Raw genomic sequence first — 25,920 nt, forward strand, 5'->3', positions numbered from 1 at the left:
CAGCCGGCAGGGTCTGTGTTCTCCCTGCCCTGCGCCAGGCCCCGGCTCAGCTGGCAGGGTCTGTGCTCTCCCCGCCCTGCGCCAGGCCCCGGCTCAACCGGCAGGGTCTGTGTTCTCCCCGCGCTGCGCCAGGGCCCGGCTCAGCCGGTAGGGTCTGTGTTCTCCCCGCCCTGTGCCAGGCCCCGGTTCAGCTGGCAGGGTCTGTGTTCTCCCTGCCCTGCGCCAGGGCCCGGCTCAGCTGGCAGGCTCTGTGTTGTCCCCGCCCTGCGCCAGGGCCCGGCTCAGCCGGCAGGGTCTGTGCTCTCCCCGCCCTGCGCCAGGGCCCGGCTCAGCCGGCAGGGTCTGTGCTCTCCCCGCCCTACGCCAGGGCCCGGCTCAGCTGGCAGGGTCTGTGTTCTCCCTGCCCTGTGCCAGGCCCCGGCTCAGCCGGCAGGGTCTGTGTTCTCCCCGCCCTGCGCCAGGGCCCCTGCTTACCCTGGACCACCAGCCTCGCACTGTCCTGTGCCTGCCCGGAGAGGCTGCTGACCCGGCAGGTGTAAACCCCTTCACTCCTGCGGTCCACGTTCGGGATTCTGCGGAGGAGCAGCACAGAGAGGGAAACTCCCATCTGCCCGGAGGTCCTTGGCCCCCAGGGGTGCCAGCCTGCCAGGACACGCAGGGCTGGACCCCTTCCAGGCTAGTACGCCACCACAGAGAGCAGCTCCTCCCTGAGGTTCCAGGGCAGGATACGCCTGCCCCACGTCCAGCTGGGCAGGGACCCGACCCTGATGGGCTGGGGGAGGAGTGCGCTGGACTGCTGATGGCAGGGCAGGGGCTGAAGCCTGCAGCCTCTCTGCAGCGCATGCGGTGACCCCCTCTCGGTCTGTTCCCACTCCCGCTTACCGCAGCACCCCGTTCTGCACGCTGTGGCTGGGGGGCAGCTCCCCGCCCTCCCTGACCCACTCGATCCGTGCCCTGGCGTCCCCAGAGGCAGAGCAGGTGAACTCGGCCGTGCTGCCCACGCTCCTCACGTCTGTCCGGGGGGTGACTTGCACGGCTGGGGCGGCGCCGCCGGAGGCCAAGCCTGTGTGGGGAGAGGCACAGACGTGCTAACTACAGCCAACCCACCTGCCCGGGGAGCTGCCCACAGGGAGACAAAGGGGACCCTGACCCCCGCCCGGCCGACGGCACCCTGGCCACCTACGGCAGCTGCCAAAGCTCTCAGCAGCCAGGCTGGCAGGACTGGCTGGAGCCACCTGGCCCCTTCTCCACCTCAGCAGCCGACCCATCCTGCCCACAGCCCGTGGGGCCGGAGATGCATGGCCACCTCCCTATCACCACACCTCCTCTCCCCCCAGGGCTGCCCCACTGCCAGCCCTCCCGGGGCTGCCCCACCGCCACCCCACAGCCCCGCCCCCACTGCCAGCCCTCCCGGAGCTGCCCCACCGCCACCCCACAGCCCCGCCCCCACTGCCAGCCCTCCCGGGGCTGCCCCACCGCCACCCCACAGCCCCGCCCCCACTGCCAGCCCTCCCGGGGCTGCCCCACCGCCACCCCACAGCCCCGCCCCCCCTGCCAGCCCTCCCGGGGCTGCCCCACCGCCACCCCACAGCCCCGCCCCCACTGCCAGCCCTCCCGGGGCTGCCCCACCGCCACCCCACAGCCCCGCCCCCACTGCCAGCCCTCCCGGGGCTGCCCCACCGCCACCCCACAGCCCCGCCCCCACTGCCAGCCCTCCCGGGGCTGCCGCACCGCCACCCCACAGCCCCGCCCCCACTGCCAGCCCTCCCGGGGCTGCCCCACCGCCACCCCACAGCCCCGCCCCCACTGCCAGCCCTCCCGGGGCTGCCCCACCGCCACCCCACAGCCCCGCCCCCACTGCCAGCCCTCCCGGGGCTGCCCCACCGCCACCCCACAGCCCCGCCCCCACTGCCAGCCCTCCCGGGGCTGCCCCACCGCCACCCCGCAGCCCCGCCCCCACTGCCAGCCCTCCCGGGGCTGCCGCACCGCCACCCCACAGCCCCGCCCCCACTGCCAGCCCTCCCGGGGCTGCCGCACCGCCACCCCACAGCCCCGCCCCCACTGCCAGCCCTCCCGGGGCTGCCCCACCGCCACCCCACAGCCCCGCCCCCACTGCCAGCCCTCCCGGGGCTGCCCCACCGCCCCCCCACAGCCCCGCCCCCCCTGCCAGCCCTCCCGGGGCTGCCCCACCGCCACCCCGCAGCCCCGCCCCCACTGCCAGCCCTCCCGGGGCTGCCGCACCGCCACCCCGCAGCCCCGCCCCCACTGCCAGCCCTCCCGGGGCTGCCGCACCGCCACCCCGCAGCCCCGCCCCCACTGCCAGCCCTCCCGGGGCTGCCGCACCGCCACCCCGCAGCCCCGCCCCCACTGCCAGCCCTCCTGGGGTTGCCCCACCGCCACCCCACAGCCCTGCCCCAGAGCCACCCTCCAGGCTGCCCCACTGCCACCCCACAGCCTGCCCCAGAGCCACCCCACTGCCGCCCCACGGCCCTGCCCAGAGCCACCCCCCAGGGCTGCCCCACTGCCACCCCCTGCCTGCCCCAGAGCCACCCCCCAGGGCTGCCCCAACATCCCTCCTCCCAAGGCTACCACCCCGCCCACCATCTTCTCCCCCCTGGAACCACCCTCACCTCCTTCCGCACTGAGACCGACCCCTGCCCACGCCCCCGGGCCGGCTCCAACGGGCCAGGCCTGCCTTTGCCCTCTGCCCCGACACTCACCATGGACACGGACCTGGGCCCAGGCCTCTGCTGAGCCCACCCTGTTGCTGACCAGGCAGCGGTAGGTGCCCGAGTCCTCGGGGGCCGCAGAGCCGATGTGCAGCACCGCCTCTCGCAGGACAGCGTGGCCGGGCAGGCTGCCGTTGGCCTTGCTCCACTGGTAGCGCAGCGGGGGCGTGCCGTGGGCCAGGCACTGCAGCTGTACCCGCTCGCCTGCTTGCACAGAGACCTCCTCGGGCAGGCTGGTGGCGTAGGGCGGTGCTGCGGGGCAGAGGCAGCCTTAGCTGGCAGCAGGACGGACCTGTGCTGTGTATGGGGCTCTGCTTGCTCCCACAGGGCTGTCCTACCGGGGCTCTGGGCACCCCCACCACGCATCCATCGTGCCTGTGCCCTGCCTGACCTGCCGGCTGTGGCACCATCTCCCTTGGGGGTGGGGAGGGAACCCCCGGAGCTACTGGAGTTTGAGACGAACCAGCAAAACATTGTTGCAACCACTGTTCTAGGCCGGCACCAAATCTTGTGCGCAGGGGACCCCGTGTGGTGGCCACTGAAGGCTTGGGAGGCCCCGATTCTGCTTTTACTGCTCATAAGCAGGGATCTGTTTTAAACTCCAACTGACAAGCGCTGGCTCGGCACCGGTGCCTGAAATGGCTGTTTCTGGGAGCTCCCCCGGGGGCCTGTCAACCTAAGGCGAAAAGGTTCCCAGCCAAGCGAGTCAGCAGTTCAATGACAAAAGGCCTCAAGGGGCGCCAGGCTCAGCGTGGTCAGAGCAGTCGGTAGGCCAGGGCTGATCGTCTAAAAGGACATGGACAGGTGAGAGGCTCCGTCTCAGACGTGCATTCACAGAGAACAATGCACGTCCCTCCACGTGAGCGAGGGCATAAAGAGGGCGCTGGGGTTCCTGCAGCTTGGTCTTCACTGCAGCTCATCACTTCAGCAGCATCTTCGCTATGAACTTGGACCCAGAAGGGTCACTGACCCTTCCGAGCAGGGATGAATTCCAGAGCCAGCGGCCGGCACCGCAAGCCGTGTGACCGGTGTGCAGAATCTGCGCGCTTTGAGCCCCGGGGGAGGCCGTGTTAATCCGTATCCGCACAAACAACGAGAAGTCCTGGGGCACCTCACAGACCAACAGCTGCACCCGACAAAACGAGTCTGTGCCCACGAAAGCTGAAGCTCCAACAAATCGGTTAGTCTGTAAGGTGCCACGGGACTTTGTGCTGCTTTTATTGCTTTAATGCTCCTTCCTTCCTCCACACGCCTGCCTTGAGACTGCAGACTCCCCAGTGTGCTCTTTGGGGTACGAGCTGAGCTCCCAAGTGACCTGGGGCTGGGGCTGGTCCTTTATGGATTCGGTGTGTTCGGTTTTCACAACCTCTCACCTGTGTGTGTGTGCGTGTGGGGGGGGGCTGTGGCCTGTGGGAAACAGGAGAGGCTGAGGGAATTGCTGCTGTCACTTCCCGCTGGCCAGTGTGGGCCCCAGGACTGGTCTAGGCGGTCAGTCGCCTGGTCTTTAAGCAATTTGGCCCTCCCCCCAGTGTCCAGACCCCCCCCCCCCCGATATTACAGCGAACGCTCAACCAGCAGGCCAAGCCAGCAGTTGGGCCGGGGGGCGCAGGGCTGAGCAGGTTCAGTCTCCCCACGCTTTCACTGAGCTGGAGGGCTGTGCACAGCTCTCGCGGGGGGCCGAGACGTCAGTGCGCTGCAGCGGGGTGGAGTCTGTCCTGCAGCTCCTGCTTTTCCCAGGCCGGACTGGGCCGTGGTCAGCAGCAGCGATCCCCCCCGCCCCCAGCACCTGCTGCCCCGGTCTGCAGGCAGTTCACACCGCTCAGCCACTAGAGCGCACGATGGCTGATCCCCTTCCCGTGGCACGGGCCCCCCACCGGCGGCAGGACCCAGGGCCCGCAGGCGGGGCGATGTCCCCAGGCTCCTTACCCTCCACATCCAGCGTGACAAAGGCCTCGGTGAAGCCGGCCGCGTTGCTGGCATTGCAGATGTACTGGCCCGAGTCCTGCTGGGCCACGTGGGGGATGAGCAGCGTGTTATTCACCACCCGGTGCTGCCAGGGAAGCGGGGCTCTCAGCTTGCTCCACTGGATGGTGGGCGGGGGGTCGCCTGCGGGGACGGGGACGGGGACGGTGAGTGCTGGCTGGGCAGGCCCAGGCCGGGGTGAGCCCACGGACGCCCCTCGGCTCCAGAGGATCGCTGGCTACACTGGGCCTGTGCACGGCTGCGACTGGCTGGCTGGGGGCAGGGCTCTGGGTGCAGCCGGCTCCCTGGGGGTGCGATCCCCATGCACCCGGCTGCAGCACCAGCCATCAGCCATCTGGACAGCACAGCGCCCAGCACCCTGGCCAGCCTGGGCATCCAGCACCGCAGCAACGACACAGACCGGGCTGCGGGCTCCAGCCCCAGGGGACGTGCAGCGGGATGCCCAAGCCGTGCAGGGGGCTGCTGGCGGCTCCGAGCTCAGAGCCAGCGGGGGAGAAGGGCCGGGAGCTCCCTGCCCTGGCGACAACGCTCAGGGGGGACGTGCTACCCGAAGTCCTGCCTGTCGTCACGTAGGGCAGGTCCAGAGCATCGCGCCCACGTCTCCCTGACGCCCCCCACCCCGTCCCACGCTTCCACTTCCTCCAGGTACTGTCCTACCCAGCCCGCCCCCGACCCCCCTACCCCTCGCTTCCACTTCCTCCAGGTACCGCCCTACCCAGCCCCCGGCCCTGACCCCCGCACCCCTCGCTTCCACTTCCTCCAGGTACCATCCTACCCAGCCCCCCCCGACCCCGCCACCCCTCGATTCCACTTCCTCCAGGTACCGCCCTACCCAGCCCCCGGCCCTGACCCCCCCACCCCTCGCTTCCACTTCCTCCAGGTACCGTCCTACCCAGCCCCCCCCGACCCCCCCACCCCTCGCTTCCACTTCCTCCAGGTACCGTCCTACCCAGCCCCCCCGACCCCCCCACCCCTCGCTTTCACTTCCTCCAGGTACTGTCCTACCCAGCCCCCCGCCGTGACCTCCCCACCCCTCACTTCCACTTCCTCCAGGTACTGTCCTACCCAGCCCCCCGCCCTGACCCCCCCACCCCTCGCTTCCACTTCCTCCAGGTACTGTCCTACCCAGCCCCCCGCCCTGACCCCCCCACCCCTCGCTTCCACTTCCTCCAGGTACTGTCCTACCCAGCCCCCCGCCCTGACCCCCCCACCCCTCGCTTCCACTTCCTCCAGGTACTGTCCTACCCAGCCCCCCGCCCTGACCCCCCCACCCCTCGCTTTCACTTCCTCCAGGTACTGTCCTACCCAGCCCCCCGCCGTGACCTCCCCACCCCTCACTTCCACTTCCTCCAGGTACTGTCCTACCCAGCCCCCCGCCGTGACCTCCCCACCCCTCGCTTCCACTTCCTCCAGGTACTGTCCTACCCAGCCCCCCACCCTGACCTCCCCACCCCTCGCTTCCACTTCCTCCAGGTACTGTCCTACCCAGCCCCCCGCCCTGACCCCCCCACCCCTCGCTTCCACTTCCTCCAGGTACTGTCCCATGCAGCCCCCTGGGTCCTGAGCCCGACCGGGAGGCTGCAACACATCCGTTCCCGCCGGAAAGGTAGGTTACTGTCACCCGGGGCTAACTCAGCTGCTGCTAGAGGAATCCTCCTCTACCCTGCTGGGTCACAAGGCTGCCAGGCGGCCCCTCTGCCCTTGCTAGGCTGGGGGCCCGCCCCACCGCCCGGATGGCACTGCATGGCTGATGCAGGGAGAGGCATGCAGGGCCGGGCAACAAAGTGCTGCTGAAAATGCCTGAGGCTGCTGAGTGCAGCGGCTGAGCGCCCGGCAGAGGCCTGGCTGGTATTGAGTGTGTGTGTGTGTGTGTGTGTGCACGTGCGCGCGTGCGCAGGCCTATTTGTGAGTGTGTCTAAGTTTGGGTGTGTGGTGAATGTGACCTTTGCTGATGAAAATCTCCTTCTCCCAGCCCAGCTCTAAGACACCCAGTAGCACACAACGTAACTGCCTGTGAAGTGTGGGTCTGTGCCCCTTTCTGCACCCTCTCGGCCAGGCCTGGCCCGCTACCCTCCCGCTGCGCTGCGGGAGCAGTACAGCCGTAGAGGAGAGCCAGTGTTCAGGGGCAACACGCTGGTGCTCAGAGCACAGGAACGGGAGGCGCCGTGTGGAAGACGTGACGTTTCAATGGGGCACAGCCGCACAGAGCACGTGGACGGGATGGGGTAGGGCTCTTGCTTAGCCCCTAGCTCAGCCCTGGAGCGGAGCAGAGCAGAGCAGAGCCGCTGTGCTTCTCTGCAGAGGGGAACGTGACGGGGCTGCCCACGTAACCGTCTGCGGCCTGAGTGCAGAGCAAACGGGCCAAGGCAGCTGCAGACTGGAACACAAAACCTGCCCTGAGGAGGAGCCCCGCGCAGGCAGACCGGCCTCAGATGCTGCGGTTCCAACGTACTGACCACTCACCCCCAAAGCTCTCACCTACCTCCCTGGCGATCCTCCTCTGGAAGCTCCCACCCCGCCGGCGCCAGGGGGCTGCCAGCAGGGCTCTGCCAGGAGGGCACTGGCTCTGGGCTTGGAGGGGGGCTCCCAGATGGGCAGGGAGGTGCCGACCACAGAGCCGTGCCCTTGGGGCATTGCCTGGGGCAGCAAGTGCCCCCAACCCCACCCTCTGGCTGCCTCTGTGATCCGCCACCTGCAGCCGGAGGACAGAGCCTGTTTGGCTGCCCGCTGGGGCAGGCAGGATCTCTGCCCGGAGGCAGGTGGCCCCCCAGCCCCTCCATGGAGCCGCTCCCAAACAGCCCGGCCCTTGTGGGGCTCTGGCTGCGCCCTGCCTGGCGCGCACGTACCTGTGGCGGAGCACCGCAGTGTGGCAGTGTCTCCAGCTACCACGGTCAGTGTCGGCTTCACGGTGATCTCGGGGGCACCAGGCTTTCCGTGGGCAGCGTCCACACTCACCTCCACCGGGAGCTGCGTGGAGCCGATGGTGTTCTGAGCCACGCAGATGTAGGTGCCGGCATCTGCTGCCTTGGCTGATGAGATCTGGGGTGGAGACACAGCGTTGGGCAGCCTAAGGGTGGTGAAGGAGCCACGGCCCCTCTCCTCTGACCACACGGTCCCACGGCAGGGACCCAGCCTCCTCTGTGGCAGCTCCAGCGGGTGAGCCGGCTTGGGGCCCAGCATGGCGAGCCCCAGCGTGCGGCAGGGAGCCGGCACAGGCCCATGGCAGGATTTTGGGGCAGCTGCCTGGGAACCAAGCTGTGGGAGCCAGAGAGACCCAGGGTCTGTTGGTCCAGCAGCTGCAGAGAAGGACGGGTCCTGTCTCTGTCATGTGGGGGGCCAGGTGGGCACATAAGGGGCTGGCAGAGATGGTTCCTCTGCTCCACAGCAGGGCAGAGCTGTGGCTCAGCTGTGGGCAGATCCCCGGCCACCCCGATAGCCCCTTGGGCCGTGAGGACGGGGGTGGGCCACACCCCCGGGACCCAGAGCCTGGCTCACCTGCAGCACCGCGCGACTCTCCAGGGGCAGCAGGGTCTGGTGCTCGACTTTCTGCCTCAAGCCCAAGCGGCTCCAGCGAACTTGGGGGCGCGGGTCGCCCGTGCCCAGGCAATCCAGGCTGATGGACTTGCCCTCCTTCACTGTCACAGGGCCCTGGGGCAGCACCGACACGGTAGGAGAGCCTGGGAGGGGCCGGGGGAGCGGGGGAGTGAGGGCACAGCCCACCAGAGCTGCTAGAAATCCACAGAGCTGGGAGCCTACCCTGGCAGCCAGCCAGAGGTGTGGAGCCCACTGGAGCAAGCAGCAACCCAGCCAGTCCATGGGCTTTGGGGCCAGCCCTGCATCAGCTGATCCAAGCCCGGAGCCCCAAGGGGCCATGTCTGGGAACTGTGGGGAAGCAGGGGAGCCTGGGAAGCAGTGGGGCGTTAATCCTGCCCCTCCCCACAGGCTCCCTGACCCCAGCCCAGGGGCTCCCCAACAGGAGGAACGTGCCTGGGCTCTGCTGAGATGGTCCCAGCTTACCTGCACCACTCCCCTTTCCTGAGCCCTGCAGCCCACACAGGGCCCCCTGGGACACCCAGCACCGCTGGGGCAGGGGCAGCTGCGGTGGCCCGGTATGATACGCCAGTGCCGGGGCGCCAGCCAGCGGCTCAGGACCAGATGGGGAGCTGAGGTCCCAGCCCTGGCCCTGACCCTGTACTCACGGCCTCTCACCTTGCACCGCTAAGTTCACCACGCTGTGGGTGACTCCGTAGCGGTTGGAGGCCACGCAGCGATAGGCCCCCTGGTTGCTGGGGCGAGCCCTGGCGATGGTGATCACTGAGCCGTTGGGGCTGATCTTCACATTGTCTGCAAGGGAAGGACAGTGGTGAGCAGCCGGCTCGGCTTGGCGCGGCTCGGCTCAGCTCGGCTCGGCGCGGCTCGGCTCCGCTCGGCACAGCGCGGCTCGGCTCGGCTCAGCGTGGCGCGGCTCGGCTCGGCTCGGTGCGGCTTGGCTTGGCTTGCCCAGGCTCAGCTCAGCGAGGCGCAGCACGGCTCGGCACAGCCCGGATCGGATCGGCTCGCCCAGCCTTGGGGGCTCTGGCCGAACACCCAACAGCTGACACCTGAAAGGCTGTCAGTGCCCCCAGCTGGGAGAGGCCAGGCCCAGAGCGGCTGGGAGCTCCCTAGCAGTGCCTTGCACGGGTCGGGACAGCAGGAGCTGAGCTTCCCTGTCGCTGGCACTCCTGCCCCCAGCCTGGCCCCCAGCTGTTTGCGCTCACCCAGGAATGGTGGGGCTGCCTGGCCCCACCTGAAGGGAGCAGGACGGCACCTGCAGCTGCCAGCAGCCCAGCAGAGATGGTAGTGCCCTGATGGCAGCTGAGGGGCTGGGGGAGCAGGGCAGGCGCCCATGGGATGCCAGGGAGGGGGGCACTGCTCAGCCCCGGCTGCGATCTCCACACCCCGCTGGGGGTGCAGGGAGCTGGCAGGGGCCCTACCTTGCAGCTGCTGCTTTGGAGACATCTTCCAGGTGATGTTGATGGGCCGGGCGCCATCATGTACACGGCACTTGAAGGTGGCGTCCTCACCCTGGCGCACGGCGCTGCTGTGTGGCTCGATGGAGATGATGGGGCTCTGCAGGCCTGCCCAGAGGGGAAGGGCAATGGTCAGCCTGCAGCACCGCAGCTCGAGGGGCCGCAGCCCCAGGAAGCCACCGCTTAGCCGAGCCGCAGCACCAGGCCAGGCACTTACGGTAGGAGGAGCTGGTGCCAGAGGGGATGCTCACGGGGATGGAGGCCTCGCGGGGGCCGGCGCTGGTGCTGACACGGCAGACGTACTCCCCCGAGTCGGCTGTGGAGACCTGGAGCAGCCGCAGGCGGGTGCCGGAAACCTACGGGGAGAGGAGCCGGGGTGCAGAGAATGGGCTGACGCATCCACCCATGGCCAACCCCTGGGAAGTGTGACCCCCTTCTGACAGCCGCCATGGGGCTGGGGCCCGAGCCAAGGCAGCTCCCCGTCCCGCCCTGCCCCGCCCTGCCCCAGGCCTGTTCAGTGAGTGCTCCCTGCTACGCCGGCTGAGCTGAGCGTCAGGAAGCCAGACCCCTGCCACGCGGGGCTCTGCAGGCCTGCCCGGCGGGAAGCGCAACCGTCACCCTGTAGCACCGCAGCACAGGGCCAGCAGCCCCAGGAAGCCACCGCTCAGCCGACAGGGCCCAGGGCTAGGACTGTGGCAGCCACGAAGCCATGTTATGTGTCCAGTGTGGCTCTGGGCCCCAAACACTGTGCCGGGGGGCCGTGTGCGTTGTCTAATGGACACCGAGGATGCCCTGAGTCGGTGTGTGCCACAGATGTGCCGGTATCACGTGCGTGGGCAGCTACAGATTTCAGCTCTGTGGCTGTGTTAGAAAACGTTCAGTGCTGAGCTTTGCAACTGGAGGTGTGAGCACAGCCCCATCTGGGACATGGGGCTGAACAATGGGGCAGAAACCAGGTGCTCAGATGCTGAATCCACATCCCAGGTACTTGGGACTTGCCAGTGGGATGCAGCCCATGGTCAGGTGACCAGAGCTGAGCAAAGGGACTGAAATCAGAGGCCCAACCCCCCATCCTGCCTGTCATGTAAATGACTGGGGCGGGCTGGCACAACCAGCCACCAATGGCATTTTGGCACAGCAGCTCACCAGGGTCAGGTGACATTGACCCTCACAGGCCTATGGGAAGAAGAAAGGGCTTTGTCCCTGGACTCAAGGCAGCAGCAGGAGATGGACCTAGCAGTGTCCATCTTAGATCTTTTGGAACCTATCAAAACAAAAAACAGTCAAGTAGCACTTTAAAGACTAGCAAAATAGTTTATTAGGTGATGAGCTTTCATGGGACAGACCCACTTCTTCAGACCGTAGCCAGACCAGAACAGACTCAATATTTAAGGAGGACCTCCTTGCTTACTGTTTTTGGTTCTCTGTGTCTTAAATATTGAGTCTGTTCTGGTCTGGCTATGGTTTGAAGAAGTGGGTCTGTCCCACGAAAGCTCACCTCATAAATTATTTTGCTAGTCTTTAAAGTGCTACTTGACTGCTTTTTGTTTTGATAGTGTATAGACTAGCACGGCTTCCTCTCTGTTACTTTTGGTACCTGTGCCTGTTGCAAAGGTCCATGTCCCAGCGTGTGGACCCCAGTGGGCCGGATCTACAACACTCCAGTAACTAAAACTAGGTAACCTGAAATGGACTTTCAGAGACTTTCAAGAATCAGCAAATAACACGGCTGGCTGCACCCGTAGTTATGCCTGATGTATGTAGAGTTATGCTTTAACTGTTCTTCTCTCTAACCCTGTTCTTTCCTTTTGTGTTAATAAATCTTTAGATATTTACATCTAAAGGAGTTGGGCAAGTGTATTGTTACCATAAGATCTGAGCACATATTGTACGGGGGCTGGGGCTGGGCCCTTTGGGGTCTGGAAGAATCTGTGTGATGTTGGGTGAAACAGGCTTTAGAGCCTCTCACCTGCAGTTGGGGTTGTTGGTCTGGGCTGGGAGAGCAGCTGGGAGGTCTGCGGGTTTGCGTGTGCAGCTTCTGGCTGGCCAAGGGCTGACAATGGTGCTGTTGTGGCTGGTTGGATTTGCCTTAGTGAGAAGGAAATCCCAGCCTGGGGCTGTACGTAGCCCAGATCTTAAGCAAAGGTACCTGGATTGATTTCTCTAGCCGTGCCCAGAAACCCCATCCTATTACATCCCCCAGCTCCCTGGTAGCTGTCTCCTACCTGGTGGCTGGCCGGCAGGGCCCCCCCACGCCGGTACCACGTGACCGTGGCTGGCGCTGGGCCCATGACAAGGCAGTTCAGGTCCACAGTCTGTCCCTCGGTGATGGAGGAGGAGGATTCAATGCGGATGAGGGGCTCAGCGCCCGAGGCTGGAGTAGGCAGGGAACGAGGTAGAGGGTTAGAGTGGGGGGTGGTGCCCCACACACAGCAGGGGAACTGGAGAGAGAAACCACCTGCCAAAGTACCACTGCGCCCCAGCTCCCTGACTGCAGGAGCCCCTCACCCAAAGGCCTGGGGCAGGCGGCTCCGGAAAGCCCCAGCAAAGGGCTCCCAAGCCTTCTCCTGGGAGCTGTGCTGCAGCCGTGTCCTGGCTGGCAGGTCACGCATCCAGCTGCCAGCCCCACCCCTGCACTCCCGGCCAAGGCCCCTTGCCCCCACAGCGCCCCAGGCAGGCGGAAGGCTGCACACCGCCAGCCAAAGGCCAGGCGAAGGAGAGACAGCAAAGCCACCTGGGCTCCAGCGGGGGCTCACTGCTCTCGACCCACCGTCGCCCCCATGCTGCAGGGGCCCTGCACACCGCTCCCACCTCTGCCCCTGAGAGCAGAGCCCCAGGCTCCCCCCGAGCTCCTTCGATCCCCACTGCCCAGACTCCCGGCTCGTACCTGCCCTTTGCTTGTGGCGCCCCCCCCAAGAACTGTCTCCTGCAGCCCCTCCGAGCGCTGCGCAGACATACGCCGACAAAGGCCCAGAATCCCCTGGGGCTGGGCAGCTTCAGCACATGAGGAAACTGAGGCCGGGAGTGGGCAAGGCTTGCCCAAAGCCCCGCAGCTCATCCGTGGCAGAGGCGGCACTCGAACCCAGGACAGCCTGGCTCCTAATGCTGCCGCAGCTGGACACTGCTGCTTATGGGCAGGGCCAGTGCGGGAGTCGGCCTGGGAGCCAACCCCTTATTCCCCATCCTCAGGCACCAGCTGGGAGTCAGGGCACGGCCAGGCCAGCTCCCCAAGATGCCCGCCTGTGCAGAAGCTGGCAGGAGTTGGTCCTGAGCCCTGGCTACCGGCCAAGGAGGCCGAGGTCCCGTGGGGCAGCGACTGCAGGGGCCAAGCCCTGGCTCCTGGGAGCTGGCAGACGGAGCAGGGCAAACTCACAGTGGGATGAGCCCCGGCTGTCCTCGATGGTGACCACCAGAACTGCCTCCTGGGAGCCGGCGCTGGAGCTGACGCGACAGACGTACTCGCCCGAGTCGGCCGCCGAGACCTGGGGGATGCGCAGGCGGGAGCCGGAGACCTGGTGGGGAGAGGGGCCGTGACAGAACGCGTCAGAGTCCTGGGCCAGAAGGGAGAGCTGTGAGCAGCCCGACGGCCCCCGCCAGAGACCTGCCCCAAGGCACCCGAGAGGGGAGCTCTACCCGACCAGCCGTCATGCTGTGTGAATGGCTGTGACCTTGGCCAATTGCGCCGGTGGTGAGTGCTCCCCCCGGGGGCCTTACTTCCCCTGCGGCAGCTGGACCGTGTCAGCCCCCGGGACAGGACGGGACGGGACGGGATGCGATGGCCTGTTACCAAACATTAACCCCCCGCTCGACTGGGCCCGTGGCACCCCACAGCCTCTGTTATGCAGGGTAAACCCACCTGCCCTCGTCACGGCCCTGCCCCGATCCTTGTGCCAGGCAGCTCCTGCCCCGGGGGCGGTGGCACCTGCTGCTTCCCCCAGCACCCCACTGCTGCTTTGAGCCCCTCGGCCAGAGGGACAGAGCCACCCCCAGGCTCTGGCAAAGCCCAGGCATCTGTCTCCTGCCAGGGAGCTGCCAGACACAGCCCTCCCAGGCGCAGGGCCCAGGACACCCCCCTGCAGCTCCACCCAGCCCCTGCTTGCTGCCCTACCTGGTGGCTGGCTGGCAGGGCGCCCCCCCGCCGGTACCATGTGATGCTGGGCTGCGCCTGGCCCGTCACCAGGCAGTTCAGCTCCAAGGCCTGGCCCTCGGCGATGGAGGCGGAGGAGGACTCAATGCGGATGGGGTGCATGCCCGCCGAGGCTGGAAAAGTCAAGGGGGGTGGTTACGCTGGCGGCAAAGGCCGGGACGGCCATGCCCCAGGCAGGGCCCCGAAGGACTCTGCTCTAGGCCCCTGGGTGACGAGAGCCCCTGGGATGCAAGAGGACAGCTCGGCCCTTTCCTTGGTCCTAAGGCCTGCGGCTCCCCTCCTCCTGCAGGCCCAAGCGAGACCCCCATGTGTGGGCCTGAGACCCTGTTCCATGTGGCTAAGCCAGCCCGGGCGAGGCGAGCTCTGTGCCCTCCCCTAACGCACTGGGGCACCCAATGCCTGCCCTACGATTACGTCATCCAGGGGGCCCCACCCCTCGGCCCAGAGGTCCCTGTGGGGCTCCCGTCTCCCTGGGGCCGAGCTGGGCTGTGGAGCCAGTCCCAGCAGAGCTCTCCCTGGAGCTGGGCAGGGAACCACCCGGGAGGCAGTGTGGGGCCCGGGGCTCCGCCCCAGCCTGCATGGGCCTCATGCACGCAGGCCCCGTCCCAGACGTACGGTACGCGGAGCCGGCACTGCGGGGGATGCTGACGATGACGGAGGCCTCGCGGGAGCCGGCGCCGGAGCTGACGCGGCAGACGTACTCGCCCGAGTCGGCCGCCGAGACCTGGGGGATGCGCAGGCGGGAGCCGGAGACCTGGCAGGGAGAGGGCAGAGGCCGGGGGCTAGGCCTGCGGGCGCCTTCCTGTGCTCAGTGGGCAGCACACCCGGGCAGCTGGGCTCAAGCCAGCCCTGCAGTGGGACAAGCCCTGCCCTGGCTCCCACCCTACGGCCCCCAGCCCTGGGGCAGGACTGGAGCCACCATAGGCTTTGCCAGGCCTTTGGGTTCCAAGCACAGGCCAAGGGCACCAAGCCCCCCCACCGCCCCCCCAGGCAGGGGATCCCCTGGGGTGGCTGCTCTCAGGGCTACCCTGGTACCTGGCTCCTGGCCGGCAGGGCGCCCCCTCGCCGGTACCACCTGACGCTGGGCTGCGCCTGGCCCGCCACCATGCAGTTCAGGTCCAAGGTCTGGCCCTCGGCGATGGACGCAGAGGAGGTCTCAATCCTCAAGGGGGGGGTGACGCCCAGAGCTGGAAGAGCGGGGGGAGGGGCGGAGCTCAGCAAGGAGCGCTCAGAGACCCCAAAGGTCTCCACCTGCCCTGCCAAGCCGGGCTCCGCCCCTCGGTCCAGGCCAGACTCACAGCTGCCCTGGATGGTGACGACGAGCGAGGTCTCCTGGGAGCCGGCGCTGGAGCTGATGCGACAGACGTACTCGCCCGAGTCGGCCGCCGAGACCTGCGGGATGCGCAGACGGGAGCCGGAGACCTGTGGGCAGAGACTTGTGTGGCCAAGGGAGCAGGCGAGGTTGGGGTCCTGCCACCCCCCTGCCTTTGGGCCCTGGGAGACCCCGCCCCAGGCTCTGTGCTATGGGTGGGGCTGGCTGTTCCCGCAGGACGGCTCAGGCCTGACCCCTCAAGATCTCCTGGCCAAGGGCGCCTGTCCTCCCCTCGTGGTATTGGCCAGGCTCCCGGCTGCCCCTGTAAGCCCAGCCCCTGCCCCAGTCCAGAGGAGACCCCAGGGCAAGACACACCCCCAGGAGGCCAAGGGGAGCCCAAGGCCCAGGAAACCCCTTGCGGAAATGCCCACGGCCCCTGTGTCTCCTACCTGGCTCCTGGCTGGCAGGGCATCCCCCCGCCGGTACCACGTGACGCTGGGCTGTGCCTGGCCCGCGACAAGGCAGGTCAGCTCCAAGGTCTGGCCCTCAGGGAAGGAGTGCGAGGAGGACTCAATGCGCACTGGGGGGGTGACGCCTGAGGCTGGAGAGACAAGGGCACGGGTTGGAGCTGGGGGCTCCAGCTGCGGCCCAGGAGCACAGGAGCGGAGCTGCAGGGTAGTTTGCCCAGGGCAGGGTCAGAGCAGCACCTGCAGAGCGCTTCTGACGGCTCTGTCTGGTCTAGCGCAAGGCCCCAGCCACGTCCCTGGGTGCCTGTCCCTCAGCACACGGCCCTAGCCCCCCTGTAGTCCCTCCACAGGCGCAGAGCCTCCTCTGGATGGCAGCAGCGGGGCAGGGGCTCAGGGCTGCCTCCTGGGACACTTGGCTGGAGGGCCCCAGCTGCCTCCCCCGGGAGAGAAGAGCCCGGGGGCCCCGCGTGGCTCAGACTCACGGTAGGCAAGGCTGCTGCTCGGCTGGACAGAGATGATGCCAGAGGCCTCCATGGTGCCAACACGACAGACGTATTCGCCTGAGTCAACCGCTGAGATCCGGAGCAGCCGCAGGTGGGAGCCGGAGACCTGGGGGTGTCGTTGAGAGCTGGGAGTCAGAGAGGGAGGCCGGGCCGGTGTCTCCTGGCCTCAGCCACAGGGGGATGAGGTATGGGGTCTGCTTGCCCGGCTGCTGACTGCTCCGGGTCTGCGGCTGGTAGGACAGGACCCACCCTGAGCGGAGACCGCCACCCCGGCTCTGCCCTGCTGACGCAGGGGCTGCCACGGCTCCAGGGCCCACGTGGAGCTGGGCGCAGCAGGACAGAGCCTGGCTCAGTGCCAAGCTCACCCACCACCTGTGGGCCCAGGGGAACCCGGATGGAAGCTGCCCACTGGCCTGGACTCGCTCTCCTACCTGGTGGCTGGCTGGCAGGGTGCCCCCACGTCTGTACCACAGGACCGCGCCGGGCGGCTGGCCCACGACGAGGCAGTTCAGGTCCAGGGTCTGTCCCTCGGTGACGGAGGATGACGCCGGCTCAATCCGAATTGGGGGGGCGACGGCCAAGGCTGGCAGAGCCAAGAGAAGGGGGAGAGGCATCTCACAGGCTGTTCTCAGGTAGTTCGCACCCCACCCCAGTGCAGACAGAAAGGACTCGGCTCCAGTGCCATGCGCTGTGCTGGCCAGCTGCAAACAACACCAGCAGGAACCCCTCCTCTCTCCTTCCAACGCCGAACGGGCAGACAGCCCCCCGCACTCCTGCCAGACCCTCCACCGAAGGCATCGCCCCAGGTCCCGAGGCACTGCAGGGGGTGGATTCCCCCGTCCTCCCTGGGGGCTCCAGGCACGTGCCTTAGCGGTGCATATGTGGGGTGGAAGCTGCCTTGAGAGCCCACTGCTCCGACGGGCTTCGTGCAGAGTCTGCCGCCTGCCCCCAACACTGCTTAGAACGGGGTCTCTGGTGGCATCAGATCCCACTCAACACCCCAGGGAACTTCCTGGGGAGAGCAGCAAGCGGGGGAGGGAGCTCTGCCCTCGCAGCCCTGCGGCAGGGAGGACTGTGCTCAGCACTGCGCCTGTCTCCAGCAGGAGCTGCCTGCAGTGCACTGCACAGGGAGACCGCTCCTGCCCTGAAAAGCTAATCAGAGAATGGGGAAACTGAGGCACGGACAGTTAGCAAATCAGTGGCAGAGATGGGCCTAGAACCCAGATCCCCAGGCCAGGGCTCTGACTACAGGGCAAGGCTGTCTGGCGGGACCCTGGAAATCCATGCATTGCCCTCAGCTGCCTGGACTCACCATAGGAGGACCCAGCAGTGCTGACAATGGTGACCATGATGGAGGCTTCTTGCACCACTGTGCCAGCGCTGGCGCGGCAGACGTACTCGCCCGAGTCGGCCGCCGAGACCCGGGGCAGGCGCAGGTGGGAGCCGGAGACCTGGTGGGGACAGAGCCAGGAGAGGCAGGGTCAACCCCCCGTCTGACATCCAGGCTCTGGCCTGGCGCAGTGGGGATGCCCCCGGGGCAGCCAGGGCAGGGCAGCCAGGCAGGGCAGGGCAGCCAGGCAGGGGACAGAGTGGGAGTTTTCCCAGTATTTGGTCTGACTTGTGTGCACGGGGCAGCGAACGGGCCCCCGTCCCCCCAGCGTGGCATGCTGAAGGGGGCCGGCCTGTTCCTGAGCCACGGGCCTGGCATGTCCCACGCTGCTGCAGCACTGGGCCAAGGCACAGGCGGGAGCTGACCCGGAATCCCCAGGGTGCTGAGGCTCCGGAGGGAGTGGGACATCCTGGGCCCATCTGGGGCAAACTGCCCCTCTCCTGGGCCCAAGCCCCCACCCTCCCACCCACGCACGCACGGTGCGGTGTGCTCCGCCTACCTGGTGGCCGGCTGGCAGGGCACCCCCCCGCCTGTACCACGTGACCGTGGCTGACGCCGGGCCTGCAACGAGGCAGTTCAGGTCCAGGGTCTGTCCCTCGGCGATGGAGGAGGAGGAGGATTCAATGCGCACGAGGCGCTCAGCACCCGAGGCTGCAGGAGGTGGGGGTTGGGGGTTAGAGCCAGAGGGGGAGGGTCTCTCACACAGCAGAACTGGAGATAGAAAGCACCTGCTAAAGCAGCTCCTCTCCCCCACCGCTTGGCCCCACTGCCGGCGCAGGGCCCCATCAGCAAAGCCCAGAGAGCTGAGGCTGGGCTGCGCCACTGGCCGGGCGCATGGGTGCTTGGCGGCACTGCTGGCCAGCTGCCCCTGCCAGTGCAGGCAGGGCAGGGCAGGGACCAGCGCTGGCCAAATGGGGAACCCGAGGCAGCTCCCCAGGGAGAGGAGCCTCTTGCCCACCACACAGCCAAGAACCCAGGCCCCCTGAGACCCATCCACCTCCAGGCTCCACAGCCCCGGCTCCTCCTGGTGCATTGCTGCCCCTGCCCGCGCCGCTGGGGTGTGACGTTACTGGATTTCTACATTAAGTATGGAGCCATTTCTGTCACCACTGCATACAGTGGCACCACATCTCGCGCCAGCTGGGCCAGGCGAGGTGTCTCGTGAAAGCTGGTCATGCCCTGAACCTGTCCGTCACTCGTACGTCTGTGCCACGTTTGCGTGGGAAGTTGTAGATATTGGCTCCACGGCCTTACTGGACATGTTTTACAGCTAAGGATTCGCAACGGGAGGTGTGATCACCTCCCTGCCAGGTGACAAGGGCTGAACAAAGGGACAGATGCCCAGATGTCAATTCCCCATCTTAAGGAAATGGACGGGGATGCGCTGGCTGAACCAGCGACCGATGGCAGGATGCCACAACAGTCCACCTGGTCAGGTGACCCTCCATTGCCTATGGAAGAAGGTGGCATTTCCCCTCAATGTGGCGAGTTATAAGACAGCCCTGGCAGTGACCATCTCTGTTCTTTCAGTCCTCAGGAACTAAGCCTAAGACCTCCAAGAAATCAGCATGTAACTGATATATGTCATGTACCACTCCAACAATTTTTCTCTCTCACCCTGGTCTTTCTTTCTTTGTTCAATAAACCTTTAGATGTTGGATTCGAAAGGACTGGCCCAGTGCGCTGGCTTGGGAAGATCTAAGTATCTATTGACCTGTGGCTGTGGCTGGACCCTTTGGGGCCCGGAGGAATCCGTGTGGAGTTGGTGAAACAGGTTTTTATAACCTCTCACCTGAGTAAGGAGGGTGAGTTGCTGGTTTGGGCATTAGGAGCAGCTGGAGAATCTGGTGGTTTGCTTGTGTAGCTTCTGGCTGGCCAGAGGGGCTGGCAGAGGGACTTTTGTGGCTGGTTTGGTTTGCCTTATTGAGAAGGAATTCCCAGCCTGGGCTCTAAGCAGCCCAGATTTAAGCAATTTGCCCAGGACTGGGTCTCTCGGCTGTGCCTGGAACCCCCTGTCACATTACATGGGGCACAAAGGGAGATCGGCCCTCCACGCTCTCTCCCACCACACTGAGCCTGCGCCCTGGGGGAAGGGGCCACTAGCCGGCAGGCCCTGCCCACGAGACCATGGCTGGAGACCCTCCCGCCCTGTGGCAGCCAGCCTGGGAGAGTCCTCCCACTCCTCTGCTCTGCGGCTGCCCTGGAAGATGAGACCCATCTCAGCCCAGCTCCTCAGCCCGCTGCCTCCTGCCGGGTGGCCCAGGGGGCAGAACTCACGTGCCCAGGCCAAGCCCCGGGCCAGCCCTGCCTTTACTCACAGTAGGGTGAGCCAGTGGCGCGGGAGATAGTGACAACGATGGAGGCCTCTTGCACGGCAGCACCGGTGCCGGCGCGGCAGACGTACTCGCCTGAGTCGGCCGCTGAGACCTGCACCAGCCGCAGACGGGAGCCGGAGACCTGGCAGGGGAAGGGTGGGAAGTGGGAGGAGAAGGGAGAGGCTGCGGCTCAGCCCAGGCAGCCTCCCTCTGCGAGGGGGGCAGAGGCCTGTTGGTGGGGCGTATCCAGCTAGAGGTGTCACACGCTTGCTGTGCAGGTGGCCAGAAAACCATGAGCTGTGCACAGGTGCGGCAGGGCTGGCCGGGGAGACGAGATGCCCTGCCATGCCGGAGGCAGCCTCACGCAGCAGCTGGGCAGCCGCTGCTCTGTGAGCTCCAAGAGAGCTGGACAACCCAGGCCAGCCTTCCCCAGAGCATGGCAGAGGCCTGCAGGAGTATGCGCTGCCCTCCACTCCCGCCTGGCTGGGGAGTGGGGCTGGGGGCCGCTGGTTTGATTTTCCTGGGCATGGGAACCTCCCCCTCCCCCCAACATTGCACAGCTCCTGGGCAAGACTCGGCGCAAGGGACTGTGGGGAAGCCAGACAATGAGGCAGGCAGCCGAGGACATGGTACTGGGAGGCAACACCATGGAGTTAGTGGTGCCCCAGGAGTCCCCAAGCAGCTGCTGCTGAGGCCTGAGCATTTCAGCCCAGCTCCCTCGCAGCCAGCACGGGCCAAAGCTCCAGCCACCGTGGTCCTGCAGGGCCCCTACCTGGTGGTTGGCTGGCAGGGAGCCCCCCCGCTTGTACCAGGTGACCGTGGCTGGTGACTGGCCCATGATGAGGCAGTTCAGGTCTAGGGATTGTCCCTCAGTGACGGTGGAGGAGGAGGACTCAATCTGCATGGGGGGAGCTGGAAGAGACGAGTGGGAGGGGTAGAGCCCAGAGCACAACTCCCCAAAAGCTGGTCTGGGGCAGCATGATGGGGTGAAATCACACACGTCCCCTCCAGGGATCCCCCATGGAGCACTGACCAGCGACTGAACCTCACCTTCCTGCCCTCTGGGCCCACCACCCCTTCCTGCTGGGCCAGATCCTCTATATATTCTACTACCTGCAGAACAGCATAGCCATGGAACCATCTCAGCTCCAGGAGAGCTCAGCACCCAGGAAACCAGCCCCCAAAAGGGACAAACCCCAAAAGAAACCCCTCATATGCTGTGTGAAAGTTTCACCCTGGGAAAACTCATACGGTTAGCTCAATTTACCCAGGAAGGAGAGATCTGCACCACTGTTGCTCCCTCCCCCTTCATAGTCATGTGACAAGTTTCTTAGTTTTAATTTTCATTTCAGTTCAGTAACTAACTTTGATTTATCTGTTTTCACTTGCAACCATTTAAATCCTACTGTTTGTACATAATAAAAGCTCTTTGTTTATCATCATACTCAATTTCAATAATTGTTACCAGGGGAGCAACCAATGTGCATAACCCTCCTTCACTGATAAAAAGGGCTTACCGCATAAATGTTTACACAAAGATGGTTTGAGACTTTGATCCCTTTGGAGAGATGGATTACTAGGTGCTCTGTCCTAGAACTGTGTCCTCCCCGAGCTGACACGGTTGGCTGTCTGCATTGCTCTGCAGGGGGCAGTAACCCCGACTTTGTGCTTTGTTGGGGGTGCGGGAAGGGGAAGACCAGAAGATCTGGCCCAGGAAGACAGGTGGTGGTGAGTCCCCGAGAGCAAGAAGGTGGTTGTCAGTTGCATGATCAGCACACTCAGGAACATCCCTAGGGGACCTCTGTGACTCCACCCCATCACAGTATGAATCACAGAATCAGAATCACAGGATCATATGGTTGGAAGGGACCTCAGGAGGTTATCTAGTCCAGCCCCCTGTTTCAAGCAGGATCAACCCCTACTAAGTCATCCCAGCCAGGACCTTGTCCAGCTGGGACTTAGAAACCTCAAGGGATGGAGAATCCACCACCTCTTTAGGCAACACATTCCAATGCATCACCAACTTCAGACCACTGCTCCTTGTTCTGCCATCTGACACCACTGAGAAAAGTTTCTCACCCTCCTCTTTAGAGCTCCCCTTCAGGAAGTTGAAGGCTGCTATTAAATCACCCCTAAGTCTTCTCTTCTGTAAACTAAACAAGCCCAAATCCCTCAGCCTTTCCTCATAGGTCTTGTGTATATGTTCAGCATGGTTCTTGGACCAACCACAGTTTGGGCTTACAGGACAAACAGGACTATTCCCAGGTCATTGAGGTGATCACTAAGCCATCTAGGTTCTCGGGCATCAGTAATGGCCCTCATTAACACATGCAGAATTTTAAACCAATCTGCTCTTCATATTTCCAACTTCACATACAATGATACATGCACAAAAACAGGATATACACAGTCAACAGATTGTAAAACTGGTATGTTACGTGATCTGTTCTGCATTAAGCATATTCAAGTTGTGCATAGTCCTATCCAGAAGCCAATTTTTATAAAGCACGGGGGGCAGTGACAGGCAGGTCTGGCTGGAGGAGGTGCAAGGACACCCCCCCAGGTGATCTGCAAAGCAATGGAAGTGAACTGCCCAGCCTGCACCCCACAGAGTCAGAGTGTGGCTCCCCCAGGACTGGCATGGCAGCTGCATGAATCTCAGGGCAACACCAAGGGCAGAGGGCAGCCCTGGCCTGCCAATCACCCTTGAGTGAAGAGCCACTGTGGCCCCAGAGAGCAGCACAAACCTCTAGACCCCAGAGAATGACCCCTGTGCTGCAGGGCGTGCCCGAGAGCAGAGCCCTGCACCCTCCTTCTGCTCAGGGCATGCAGCCGGGGCAGGCCAGAGACCCATCCACACAGGCTTCTCCACTCACCACGGAAGGGCGATGGTGGTCCAAAGCCTGCCATGTGCAGGGGCAGGGTGTGGAGGGGCATGGCAGGGTCTGGAAGCAGATCTGGGGGCTCCCTTTGGCTGACAGCCATCCTGCACCCGGGGGTGCCAGCACACTGCCTGCTGGGAGCCCTTGTGCCACAGGAACAAGTGCAGGGAGCCCCTGCCCCCAAGCCAGCCAGAGATGCTCGGACGTACCATGAGGGAAGCTGGGGCGGTGCTGGACAGTGACCGGGATGGAGGCCTCGCGGGAGCCGGCACCAGAGCTGACGCGGCAGACGTACTCGCCCGAGTCGGCCGCCGAGACCTGGGGGATGCGCAGGCGGAAGCCGGAGACCTGGCGGGAAGATGGGTGGGAGACGGACTTCAAGGGCGAAGAGACCAGCCCTGACCTTAATCCTTGGCCCCCTGCCCAGCGCCCTGCAAATCTCAGGGACACGCTGGGCCTCAGCCTGAGACCTACTGGCCTCTCGTTTCTGCACCCGCCATCTCCCCTGTTCTCAGAGACTGACACAGCTGCTCCCTGCCCTGCACCCCGGGAAGAAACAGCCCCTTGCGAGGGAAGCATGTTCCCTGTAAGCTGAGCACTTGGGCAGCTGCCCAGCTGATCAGCAGAGCAGCCCCTTCACCGCAGCTGGTGGCCTGTGCTCCTACGGAGGCACACAGCTGCCCTTGCCTCAGCGCACACAGTTACATGTACGGTGCTCGTGGATGTAGAAATGAGACACCACTGGCCACAGGCACCTTGCCCGGGACGCAGGACACTCCTATGGGGCTCTGCAGAGACACGGGCTGCACCCCCAGCCGGCGTGAACTGGTGCAGCTCCCCAGCTGCCCGTGGAGTCCCACTGATCTCCTATGCGTGTACCTGATGCCTGGCTGGCAGGGCGCCTCCCCGCCTGTACCAGGTCACCGTGGCCGGTGCCTGGCCCGTGACGAGGCAGTTCAGGTCCAGGGTCTGTCCCTCGGCGACAGACGATGACGAGGCCTCGATGCGGATGGGGGGCAGCACGCCTGGGGCTGGAAGCCGGGGTACAGAATTGCCAAGTTAATCCGCCTGGCCCGGGCTGACGGCTAAGAGCTTTTAAAGCGTGGCTCACGGGGCAGCCCATGTCCTCCTGCCTAGCTGCTGCAACCCTGCCTGGAGCTCGCCCCCGGGTTACCTGCCGCATGCTGGAGCCCGGTCAGGGCCGGGCCAGGCCATGGGCTGCACACCATGGAACGCAGCAGAGGGCACAGCGGTCGGTGCTGCCCCTTGGGAGATGGCAGGCGGCAGGGCCGTCCTGGGGTCGCATAGGCCCAGCCTGGAGGCACTTGGCTTGGCCCTGTTGATCTCATCTGTTACTCCCCAGGCTGACCTCGTGCCCGGTCGCTGAGTCACGTCGCAGTGCCTGGGCAGCAGTGCCAGGAGCCTCGCTGGGGAAGACTGAGGCCAGGATGCTGCCAGCTCCAGGCAGGCCCTGGGGCTGCTCACGCCCAGGTCCCTTTCGCACAAGCACGGGGGTGTCACCAGCGTGAGCTCAAATGGAGGCGTTAGTGGGTTCCCTCAAGCACTCGCACGCAGTGCCTGGCTGCGAGCCTTACGGGCCGCCCCTGGGGCAGAGACAGGGCCATGTGACCCACCAGACCCAGCCGGGCAGTGCCACATTCCTGCCAGGCTCACTTCTGAGCATGCCAGCCATGTCCCAGGGTGACTGTGGCTCTGCCAGGGCCAGGGTGAACACAGCAGGCCAGCGCCGCTCCTGTGACTGGCTCCGGTGGGGATGAACCCAGGCTCTTGGGACAGCTCCGCCAGGCGAGCTAACACCCCAGCTCTGGCAGCCTGGAGGGGTGCACTGGGAGAGCTCTGCTCTGGGCCTGGCCATGTGAGGGGGGCTGGCTGCACACTGGGGGCTGCTCCCCGTATGCTGAGTGCTGGCTAGTTTCCAGACTCAGTGCAGAGCCTTCTCTTGGGGGCCGACCCCCAGCTGCTTCCCCAGGCTAAGGGGCAGACTGTCTGTGGGAGCCAAATGGCTGGAGCCTTGGCAGCACCCCCAGCTGGAGGGAAGCTGCAGGAGCTGACAGGCACAGGCCTCCCACTGCCAGCCAGGCACAGCCCTGGACACACAGAGGCACACCAAGCAGCTGCCTGGTGCCTGGCAGTGCCCACTGCTGCACTGCATGGCAGGGGGCCAGGGCATCCCTCGCAGTTGGCAGCAACGGCCTGTCCCCGGTCCCTACCTCGCAGCACCACCACCTCGATCCTGGCGCGGCCAACGCCGGCTGGGCTCGTCCCGATGCACAGGTAGACCCCGCTGTCAGCAGCTGTGATGGAGGGGATCACCAGCGTGGCAATGTCGGCACGCTCCAAGCGGGACTGCGGACACAGCGAGGGAGCGTCAGGGCAGGGAGAGGGGAGCGCGTCAGGAGCCTCCCATTGGGCAGTGGAAGCAGCTGAGCAGCACCCGGAAGAGCAGGCTGCAGCTGGGCGGCCAGCATGGTTGCTGGCGGTTTGTCTGCGTGGAACAGGGCCTTGAGGAGGGAGGCTGCGAGGGGGATGGCGCTGGGACCCTGTGTTCATCCTGTTGTGTAACTCATCTGCTTCATACAAGCAGGCCATGGAAGGTGCCCTAGGAAAGCCCGTGATCTGCTCAGACCCATCGCTCCGGCCAACCCCAGGTATCAGCTGCGTCCATGAGGCTCTGCAGTAACGCTGTTACGAGGGAGTCTCTGACCCACCCGAGAAGTGTTACGGGCCCGTTCGTCAGCACGGCAGCTGTACCCCAGGGACCCAGGCTGCTGGAAGGGCCCGGCTGAGGTGGGGAAAGGCTAACCCGCACCAGTGACCGTGCACTGACATTCACGGGTCTCGCTGCAAAGGTGAAACCGCCTCCACGAGAGGCGCACGGCTCTTACTGGTGCAGGGCAGCGAGCGGCAAGCGGAGACCCTCGTGCTGTACGCAGAGCTCGTGGCCTTCTGAGGGTCTCCCCCAGCACCTCTGACACCAGGTGAACAGACGCCCGCCCGCCCGTGTTCTTGTCAAGTGCCCCCTTGCCAGCTGGCCAGGGACAACGGGAGCAAAGGGGCCCTGCCTGCAGCAGTGCTGAGTCCTGCAGCTGATCAGCGTGTGGAGAGGGGGGTGGGCAGGGACCCAGGATGCCCCCCAGTCACTCCCGTCCCCACAAGACCTAC

General features: G+C 65.3%; 1 protein-coding gene across 8 annotated transcripts in view; it reads right to left on the reverse strand.

Moving 5' to 3' along the window:
* HSPG2 (heparan sulfate proteoglycan 2) overlaps positions 1 to 25,920 on the reverse strand; it is a 186,844-nt gene that overhangs the window by 19,959 nt on the left and 140,965 nt on the right. For all 8 annotated transcript variants that reach the window (XM_074975578.1, XM_074975582.1, XM_074975576.1 and 5 more), the window contains 25 exons: positions 24,969 to 25,104; positions 23,617 to 23,768; positions 22,947 to 23,085; positions 20,628 to 20,767; positions 19,859 to 19,997; positions 18,040 to 18,191; positions 17,463 to 17,601; positions 16,582 to 16,733; positions 16,130 to 16,256; positions 15,630 to 15,781; positions 15,167 to 15,290; positions 14,904 to 15,055; positions 14,484 to 14,622; positions 13,830 to 13,981; positions 13,095 to 13,233; positions 11,947 to 12,095; positions 9,939 to 10,077; positions 9,686 to 9,829; positions 8,922 to 9,056; positions 8,208 to 8,389; positions 7,559 to 7,751; positions 4,656 to 4,835; positions 2,721 to 2,981; positions 883 to 1,063; positions 475 to 572 (listed from right to left, as the gene is read on the reverse strand). In XM_074975578.1, the coding sequence (XP_074831679.1) occupies positions 475 to 572; positions 883 to 1,063; positions 2,721 to 2,981; positions 4,656 to 4,835; positions 7,559 to 7,751; positions 8,208 to 8,389; positions 8,922 to 9,056; positions 9,686 to 9,829; positions 9,939 to 10,077; positions 11,947 to 12,095; positions 13,095 to 13,233; positions 13,830 to 13,981; positions 14,484 to 14,622; positions 14,904 to 15,055; positions 15,167 to 15,290; positions 15,630 to 15,781; positions 16,130 to 16,256; positions 16,582 to 16,733; positions 17,463 to 17,601; positions 18,040 to 18,191; positions 19,859 to 19,997; positions 20,628 to 20,767; positions 22,947 to 23,085; positions 23,617 to 23,768; positions 24,969 to 25,104 (3,796 nt within the window). The remainder of the gene's footprint in view (positions 1 to 474; positions 573 to 882; positions 1,064 to 2,720; positions 2,982 to 4,655; positions 4,836 to 7,558; positions 7,752 to 8,207; positions 8,390 to 8,921; positions 9,057 to 9,685; positions 9,830 to 9,938; positions 10,078 to 11,946; positions 12,096 to 13,094; positions 13,234 to 13,829; positions 13,982 to 14,483; positions 14,623 to 14,903; positions 15,056 to 15,166; positions 15,291 to 15,629; positions 15,782 to 16,129; positions 16,257 to 16,581; positions 16,734 to 17,462; positions 17,602 to 18,039; positions 18,192 to 19,858; positions 19,998 to 20,627; positions 20,768 to 22,946; positions 23,086 to 23,616; positions 23,769 to 24,968; positions 25,105 to 25,920) is intronic.

This window comes from Carettochelys insculpta, chromosome 23 (assembly GCF_033958435.1).
Source record: "Carettochelys insculpta isolate YL-2023 chromosome 23, ASM3395843v1, whole genome shotgun sequence".
Classification (NCBI taxonomy): domain Eukaryota; kingdom Metazoa; phylum Chordata; order Testudines; family Carettochelyidae; genus Carettochelys; species Carettochelys insculpta.